Source organism: Arachis hypogaea, chromosome 8 (genome assembly GCF_003086295.3).
Source record: "Arachis hypogaea cultivar Tifrunner chromosome 8, arahy.Tifrunner.gnm2.J5K5, whole genome shotgun sequence".
In the NCBI taxonomy this organism is placed as follows: Eukaryota; Viridiplantae; Streptophyta; class Magnoliopsida; order Fabales; family Fabaceae; genus Arachis; species Arachis hypogaea.
In genome coordinates this window covers 8,820,628-8,829,919 of record NC_092043.1, presented here as the reverse complement: position 1 = coordinate 8,829,919, position 9,292 = coordinate 8,820,628, and the positions used below count along the sequence as shown (strand labels likewise).

Here is a 9,292-nt window from a genome sequence, read left to right as displayed (position 1 = left end):
TAGTGCATAAGATCCAAGGTGCCTACCGAACAAAATAAATAAGTTAAAGAAAAGAAGGTCAACACATAAAATCACAAATTCACATTTCATTACAATATAATAAACTTGAGTTATAAAAGTGTCCCGCTTGATCAAGTCTGCCTACTATGTGGTCAACCTAATCCTGTCTATAGAGGATATGTTCGTACCCCAACAGCTGTTGCTCCATTAAACTACACTCTAATAGAATAAAATAAACTAAATTTAGTTACTTTCACATTAACTAAATTTTTATCAGACATATTTAAACTAATTGTCTATCTTACATCTTAATTAGTTTATAAACTTACTAACTAACATGTAAACTAACTACATGATCATATAAACTAACTCCATAATTATGCTAATTTATAATTAACTGATAATTTAATTTAACTAACTAGCATGCATATTCCAAGCTAACTACATATTCAACTAATTAACATTTAACTCACAACTTAAATTAACCATTCTGATTAAACTAACTAATAGTTAACTAATAACTTACTCTAACTATAGAAAAATATGTTATAAATAACAACTTAATTGAAAATAAAAATAGAAGAATATACTCACCTGAAACTGACAACAGAACATATCAAAAACTTTAAAAACATCAGAAGAAAGAAGATTCGGGAAAGAAGATAGGATGAAAGCGACAAATGAAGGTGAATATGAAAGCGACAAATGAAGGTCCCCACGGGTGTTTATAGTGCGACGAACTCAGCGTGAAGTTCGCCGGGGGTGCAGTATGAAGTTCGCCGGGGGTTACGGCAAACTCTATTAATATTATAGAGTTCGTCGGAGGTGCAGGGAACTTCCTCTAAATTACACAAAAAAAATGTATCATGATATTTAAAGTTAAAATATCTTTTTTTTAAATAATATATTTTTTAATTTATTACAAAAAAAATCCCTTGCTTTTTATGCAAATATGATAATTTCATGGCTAAAAGGCTAAAACTTTCTTATGTCTATATATAGAAAGAAAAAAGTCTAGAGAACTAACTACAGAAATTTTTTTTCTTGTGGAACTCCTTTTGGTGTATTGGCTGAATATTGGTGAAGGATGTGTTTTGTCGAAGTGTGGTGTCTGATTCAACATGCTGGGGGCGTGGTGCCTGAGTCCGTCAGTGGCGTGTCAGCACCCCGTCAACACGCAGGGGGGCGTGGTGAAGTGGCGAGCAGAGACGAGTGGCAGACTCCTGTCAACACGCCGGGGGCGTGGTGCTGTGGAACCCGTGAAGCAGTGCAAGTTTTTGCTGGGTTCCAATATTACAGCAGCAGCACGGGAGGGCGTGTTGCAGGCCTGTCTGCATGCAGGGAACAGCTCCCCTCCGATAAACAGCGACCAGCCCACACCCCTTTATAAATACAATCTTCTTCCCTACCATTGAAGTATACACTGAAGCAACCATGAGAGAAAAAAAAAAGAGTGTGTAGTGTGAGTAGCGTGTTAGCGTGTTAGAAGAAGAAGAAGAGAGTATTGGTAGCAGTAGTGATAATAGTGTGCAGTATAGTATGAGCAGTGGTTTAGAAAAAAAAATTGAAAAGAAATTATTATTAGTTTGTAGTGATTAAAAAATTACGTAATTATACGGCGCCCGAAAAACATATTATCAATTATTTGGATCATCTAATTTATGTAAGTTGATAAATTTTATTTTTTTATGTATTTAAATCTTTTAGATTTTGTCATTGTTAGTATCGTATAAATATACAGTAGAAATAGTGAATGTATAAATTTTTTTTTGTTATAATGGGATTAATTTTGTTATAAAAATACTATAATAAATATATATTTTATAATTTTTGTTATGAATATACACTAATGAATAAATAAATATTTTGCTTTTTTAAAAATAACTATGCGAACATGTATTTTTAAAATATTAGTAAATAAATATTATAATAAATATGTAAATATATATAAAATATATTTATTAAATATTTTATTTAATTTCAGAAAAAAATCATTTATATTTATTTATTTAAAAAAAGGAGTGTAAATATAAATATTTATTTATAATATTTATTTAAAGAAATAGATAAATAAATGTTAATTAAATAAATAAATGTTAATATATAATTTTTTAATTATTTTTGTTAAAATAGACGTATTTCTCTATATGTTTAACAAACAATTTGAATATTAATAAATAAATAAATAATTTTTTCGTTGAAAATAAATAATATGCTAATATTTGTTAAATATTTTAATAAATAAAATATTGAAATAAATATGTGAATATTTATTAAAATATTTATATTGACGTTGATTTATTGTTTGTAAAAATTATTATTTATTTAAACTAATAAATATAATTTTGTTGATGCAGTCTAACAGAAATTTGTTGGTATGTAAATTGGATCCGCCACAGACGTGGAATTCGATGGTCGAAAACTACTTACGCGTCACGGGATTCTACCACGTTTTTAGGATTGGGGTGATAAGAGGATTTCACCCCTTATTAGCTGCCCTGGTTGAAAGGTGGAGGCCAGAACAACTTTTTTTTTCCGTATCAAAATGGCTCGGATAAGTCAGTCGCACCCACGCCCATACATCTTGCCTTTTGCATAGAACGTCTATGCCTCAGATTGATACACATTGTAGTCAACTCCTTTAGAGATAGTGTAACTTCTAATTGCTGCGACGACTGACTTTCTAGGACTGTATTCCATTCCAATCCGGAACTTTCCGTCCTCAGGATCAGCAATGCTTACAGAAAGCAAAAATCATCGTTCATTAATCAATCTAAAGTATAAATTAACAAAAACGTATTATTCAGTCATCACGTACCTATGTTTGTATATTCGGAAAATTCCAGTGCATGCATGGCGTCGAGATCCAAGTCACGCATAAAAGGTGGAACGTTCATCGGTTGACTGCTCGAGGGATGAACCACTACATTCTTCGTTGCTACCTCAACTCTCACATCACCATCCTCGTCTTTGTCGCAGGCTTCATAAGTGGCTTCAAAGTCCTCTTCGCTGTCACTATTCATTCCTTCGTACACTGCAGCTCTATCATCCTCTATATCTAAATAATTTTGAATCCCTTCTACTTTTACATTTTCAAACTCAACATATAGCTCAATTTGTGGTTGTCGCATCTAAGTCTGCTAGTGAATTTGGAACATATTCTGCATACTCGCTTCGTCAGTGATTGGCATGATATCAAACTATATTAGACCACCAAAAACTACAACCGGATTCTAGTACAGAATTATGCTCACTCTCATTAACACACTGTTCTTCATACTTTGACAGAGACCATTCTGAAACTCCACTAACATCATGGTGCATGGAACCACAAACGAAAATGGATTCTCGCAAACAAATCTCACTCTCTCATGAGTATTCCCTATTATCTCACCGTTGCGATACACTATCAAGTTTGCGGTACCCTCTATTACACTACCAACAATAAAAAAAAAAAAACACTCAAAGCACACTCTTCTTCGGAATGAAAATGGTACTGAACTTTGTCTTATATAGAGGTGAGCATTCAACACGCCTCCCACGTGCTGCCTGCTTCAACCAACCAGACGCCTCCTGCGTGCTGAATCAGCACGCCCTCCACGTGCTGCCTGCTTCAACCAACCAGCTTTCGCCACGTGTCAGCATGTCCCTGCGTGCTGACTCAACACGTCCCCTATGTGCTGACTCAACACGCCCTTCACGTGTTGCCTGCTTCAACCAACCAGGCTTTGCCACGTATTTTTCACGCCCCCCACATGCTGCATGTAACATACCTCTTATGTGTTAGATCTTTCATCTGACACGTCTATCCAAATATAAATACACTCTCTATATCTATTTCCAAATAAAACCCCTCCCTTTATTTTTTAACAAAATTCTTGAGCCAACTAACTATAACATAAACTACTTTAAGTCAATTTTATATATTTTTAATTTTAAAAATTGAAAAATTAAGATAGTAATTTTTTTGTTTATAACAAATTTTCTATTTTTCAACTAGTTGATTATCCTTTATTATACTCCTAGTTAGTTCTTAACGAGCTAATATAAAAATTAAGAAATCTTTTTATTTTTTTGGACGGGAAAAATTAAGAAATCTTAAATAAATTCTTAATAGCTAAGTTACGGGCGTTCAATTCTTATACAGAAGACAAAGCTTGGACCAAACATTACGCTTTGACCGTTTGGCAAACGAGTAGTGCCGCCGCCAGAAATAAATAAATAAGATACATTTAGTAGGTTTTTCTAACTAGTGCCAAATGAATTAAGGAAAATCGAAATGATTATTACTTGCTGAATATTTCATAATAGGACTAAGATTTTGGGTAACTTGACTAAGATACATTTACGTATTGCTACACGTGTAACAGGGAGAAAGAAAAAATACAGCCATTTTTTGGTTAACTTGACTAAGATTTTGACAGGAAAAAAACTTGTATATCTAGTTTTTCAATTAATTTTTAAACGTCTAGTAGCAATACTTAATTACCAAATAATGTAAAACAATAAGGACAAACCCTCATAAATCTGATCACGTATCTAAAGTTTAAGAAGCTCCAAATTTTTTCCACGTATTGACGTGTTTCGTTGAAATCTAAGTTAACATTCAGCCCTCTTCTTCACTCGCCACGAACACACAGCTGACGTGGGCCAATCACAGTCTCTCACTGTTACAAAGCAGTAACATACTTCACTGTCACAACCCTACACTTAAATGCCAAATCACAAACCCACCCAAAACCAACGTCCCCGATTGCACCTGTCACCAAAAAACATTTTCCCCTCTTGGTAAGTTTAGAACCTTCACCCCTTCCTTTTTTTTCTTTTTCATTTTTTTTATCTTTTTCGAATTTATGAAAAACATTTAATATAATTTCCCGATTTATCTTTTCCCAACCGCCGAAGCAAAATTCAGTTGTCTCTTTTTCATTTTTCGTGCCCCTTTTTTAATTTTCTTTTTTAAAATTCTTCCTCTTCTATGCGATTTCTGCTCCTCCTTTCTTGCTTTCTATTTTCCCGGAAAATAATATCCCAGTCTGGATTTTCCCGGAAAATGCAGAGAAAATGCTGAACGCAGGTTTGAACTCTCTCTCCTCATATTTTCCTTTGCACCCCTGCTGCAAAGTCGTAGTTGACATCCTCGCCATCACTTGTTTTCTTCTTCTTGCATTGATTTTCGTTCCCTCGCATTGTCGTATTTACTTTTACCCCATCTGCATATGCTCTAGGGTTTTTGCGTTTTGCATTGTCTATATTTCTTTATTTCTTTCTTTACATATATTATGTTCCCCGACGAATATATATGGTGCTTGATTGAAACTGATGGGTGGTTTGCACCTCACTGTTTCTGTTAATTGAGAATTGAGGGACGTTGTTGTCGGCAGAGCATTGTGTTACATGAAATGTGAAATCTCTCTTCTTTTCTCAAGTTATCTACTTGTTATATCCCAATTTGTACTGTAATTATCTGTGATTGAGCTAATAAGGGTTTGGGAGAGTGGAAATGGGTTTTAAAAGTTGTTAATTCTTGTCAGCTTTAAATTCTAGTGGGGAGTAGAATTATTTATTCTGATTGCTATGTTCTTTGATGGTTGAGTTAGAAGTGTTCCTACATTAGGAGCTACCAATACCTAAGTTGTTAACACTTTCAATAAACTGAGCGTACATGTTCAACTGTTACTATACTTGTTAACATCTTGAGGTGTAAGGTAGGACTGATTCTTCATAGTTTAGTTTTTCTGGTCCAAATGCAAATATGAGTCTCTTTTTTTGTCCTCTGGTAATTTTAAGATTTATCATTACTAGGTCTTCTGTTTTTTTATTATCAGTGTACATTATTTGTTAAACAAATCTAATTGTCTTTGCAGGATTGTTGTCATATTTCAGTTCGGGTTTCCTATGTAAATCAAAAGCAGACATCGTTGTCTATTGTTGATGGCATATGCTAGTTCTACAAGTTGCTCCAAAATAGTGTTTTTCTTGCAATATATAGCATATCTTACTGTTTGTTGCCATTCAAAAGAGACAGCTGGAGGGAAAATTAAACGAAATAGCTCTTGGGAAGTGCACTCACTTCACATAGTAAACAATAGAGCTTCCATTAATGGGTTTGCTGGATATTCTGTGTTCTTCTGTATTTCTGTTTACACTGGTTGAGGCCACCAGCAGATCAGGGAATATCTGGCCCCTCAATGTTGGTGCTGAGTCCACGGGAACAGTAAGCTGGACAGTCTTCACTGCAAGTATATTTGTACTTGTTGCTCTTGTTCTCTCAACGTATCTGATATTTGAGCATTTAGCTGCCTATAATCAGCCTGAGGTTTCTCCTTGTGCGCCTTTACTTTTTAGGTTTCTTATAACTCTGCCCATTTGTCTGACTTGGCTATTTGTCCCCTGTATTATGTTTTCCTTTCCTTTCATAATATTGTCTAATTCATTATTATTAATATTATTTTTAATTACAGGAACAGAAGTTTTTGATTGGTCTCATTTTAATGGTTCCTGTTTATTCATTGGAATCGGTAAGAGACACCAATGGCCAAATACTATGTTATCTTTGCATAGCATCTCTTGTTGTCTTAATTAAATTCATTCTGAGGAAAATCACTGTTTGCCATTGTTCTTGCAGCTCTCTACACTATTTTCTTAAGTTGTTTTCTTCTGGGAATCCATTGGGGTTTACCAATACTTGTTTGTTTCGTTTGTTTTTCAGCTTTACCTCTACTAAAATGACTAATTGTGCATTTGATCATCAAAGGATTCATGTTCCAGTGTCTTTCACTGTTAGATTAAAATGCTGCTTTTATAGCTTCTTAACATGCATCTTTATACAAGGTTAATTTGTTTTTTTAAATTCCATTGATCTTTATGGTATCTAAATTAAATATTGATATTTAAAAGAATGACTGCTTTGTATGTTTTTATGATATACTTAGATTTGATTCTTGTTTGACCGATAAGTGGAAAAACTTGGTTGCTATTTTCTAAAAACCCAAATGTAGTAAGTTGCATTGAACATTAGAATCTGCATGTCTGCTTTCTGATGCACGTGTGTGATTTTATGATAGTTTCTTTTGATATATCTAATTGTACATTGTTGAGTTCTGGTGTTTACATGATGCAGTTTTTGTCACTATTGGATTCCAGCGCAGCATTTAACTGTGAAATTATAAGGGATTGCTACGAGGCATTTGCATTATATTGCTTTGAAAGATACTTGATTGCTAGCTTAGGTATGTTGAACAGATTGGTTACCAGTATGATTTTCAACATTGTAGTTATTATTCATGTATATATAGTTCCCATAAATGTCAAGGATAACAATCAAGGTTTTCTAATAGAAGTTACTGTAACCTGCTTCTCCAATCCCTCAAGATATCATAGGTCTACTCAAACCTTGAATTATGTGAACTTCTCATGTTCTTAGATGGAAAACTGTTTATGCCTGCCTTTAGGTGGTGAGGACAAAACAATTGAATTTATGGAAGGTAAAAGCCCAACAGATTCCAACAGTCCTCTCCTGAAAGAAGAATATGCATATGGAGTCGTAGAGCATCCATTTCCATTAAACTGCTGTTTAAGAGATTGGTATCTTGGCCCCGACTTCTATCAGTCTGTGAAAATTGGCATTGTACAATATGTATGTAGGATTTTGGTAAAATGTTTTTTCCCCATTCCTTCCCTTCCCCATTCCAAGTTTGGGCAAGAACAATCCATGCCTTTTTGTTGCTGACTAAAACCTACATTTCAGATGATACTAAAAATGATCTGTGCATTGCTGGCAATGATCCTCCAGGCTTTCGGGGTTTATGGAGAGGGGAAGTTTGAATGGAAATATGGGTAAGATTATATTGCTCTGTCTTTGATTTTGTCTGCTTATGTAAAATGCACACCACAAGTATATAATCTAAATTCTCAATTACAAAGATTGTTCCTTATCTTGACTGCACTCTGTTCCATTGAAAAGCAATTGAAAAGATGAATACTGGTTAAACTATTTCTACATTTTCTAATTACTTGTATTTTGGGTTCTTGAAAGAAAATTTAGGGGGTTGGGGGTGAGTATTATTATCCTCATTGTAGCCTGTCATCTGTTGCTTTGTAGGTATCCATACTTGGCAAGTATTCTTAATTTCAGTCAGACGTGGGCCCTATATTGCCTTGTACAGTTCTATACTGTCACTAAAGATAAACTGGAGCCTATCAAACCATTGGCAAAGTTTCTAACTTTCAAGTCAATTATCTTTCTGACATGGTGGCAAGGTGTGGCTGTTGCTTTTCTTTTTTCCATGGGAGCATTTAAAGGGGCACTTGCTCAAGAGCTGAAAACACGTATACAAGACTATATAATCTGTATAGAGGTATGCTATTTTTATGTTGTGGAGGTTGCTGTGACACGCGTGCACGCGCGCACTCACACACGTATATGTTAAGTTAGATTCCTATTTATTTAAGCGTGTTATGGTATGTTCCAGGAAAGACTTTTTATTAAAAATATGATTCTCTATTTTGTAATTTGTTAACAGATGGGCATTGCTGCTGTTGTGCATCTTTATGTCTTTCCTGCGACACCATACAAGAGGGGAGAGAGGTGTGTACGCAATGTAGCGGTCATGGCTGAGTATGCATCCCTAGGATCACCTCCAGATCCAGCAGAGGTCCGAGACGCCGAGCGAACACCCAGAGTGCATCTGGGTCGACAAGATGAGAAAGAGAGGCGTGTGAAGTTCACCCATAATGTTCGTGATGTGGTTGTTGGGAGCGGTGAAATTGTGAGATATCAACACTCCAATAGTTTCAAACCTTTTAAAGTTTTTCACTCATCACTCTGTAAAACTCATCTGTGCTGTTTCTGCTTATCCCTTGTGTTTCAGATTGTTGATGACATGAAATTCACAGTATCACATGTGGTAGAACCAGTTGAAAGGAGCATTGCAAAGATAAACAAAACCTTCCATCAGATATCAGAAAATGTGAAACGCCACGATGAGGAGCGGAGGAGAAGCACAAAGGACGACAGTTATGTCGTTCCGATGCGTTCATGGAGAACAGAGTACTCTGATGTTCATGATGGACTTGTGGAAGGAAGTGTGAGTGATAGTGGTATGCCCAGTGGGAAGAGACAACAACACTCCAAAGACTCGGCCTCCAGGATGAAAAGATAGTATTCACCATTTTACTTTGTATATAGTTTTTGCACATATTACATAGGGAAAAATTTTCTCACAAGGATTTTGACATGTAATAGCATAGTCATGCATATTCTCAACCCAAGTCTTGCTTAGTCTCATGT

General features: G+C 35.0%; 1 protein-coding gene across 7 annotated transcripts; it reads left to right on the top strand.

Annotated features, from left to right (window-relative positions):
• The first annotated feature begins 4,731 nt into the window (after nt 1-4,731).
• On the top strand, nt 4,732-9,273 carry LOC112705971 (protein LAZ1 homolog 1). 7 transcript variants are annotated; one of them, XM_025757027.2, is made up of 9 exons: nt 4,732-5,077; nt 5,868-6,319; nt 6,465-6,521; nt 7,124-7,232; nt 7,455-7,639; nt 7,751-7,839; nt 8,105-8,360; nt 8,526-8,771; nt 8,874-9,273. In XM_025757027.2, the coding sequence occupies exons 2-9, from the start codon at nt 6,104-6,106 to the stop codon at nt 9,162-9,164; spliced, it is 1,449 nt and encodes a 482-aa protein (XP_025612812.1). In that variant the 5' UTR covers nt 4,732-5,077; nt 5,868-6,103; the 3' UTR covers nt 9,165-9,273. The 7 variants fall into 7 exon arrangements, with proteins under 7 accessions (XP_025612812.1, XP_025612810.1, XP_072056643.1 ...); XM_025757025.2 differs by having other exon boundaries at nt 7,455-7,654; XM_072200542.1 differs by having other exon boundaries at nt 4,765-5,077; nt 5,868-6,348.
• The last annotated feature ends 19 nt before the right edge of the window (nt 9,274-9,292 follow it).

Coding starts and splice junctions, on each gene's coding strand:
- LOC112705971 (XM_025757025.2), top strand. CDS start 6,104: ATGGGTTTGCTGGATATTCTGTGTTCTTCTGTATTTCTGTTTACACTG. Junction 6,522..7,123: donor CTGTTTATTCATTGGAATCG/GTAAGAGACACC, acceptor TACATGATGCAG/TTTTTGTCACTATTGGATTC. Junction 7,655..7,750: donor AATATGTATGTAGGATTTTG/GTAAAATGTTTT, acceptor CCTACATTTCAG/ATGATACTAAAAATGATCTG.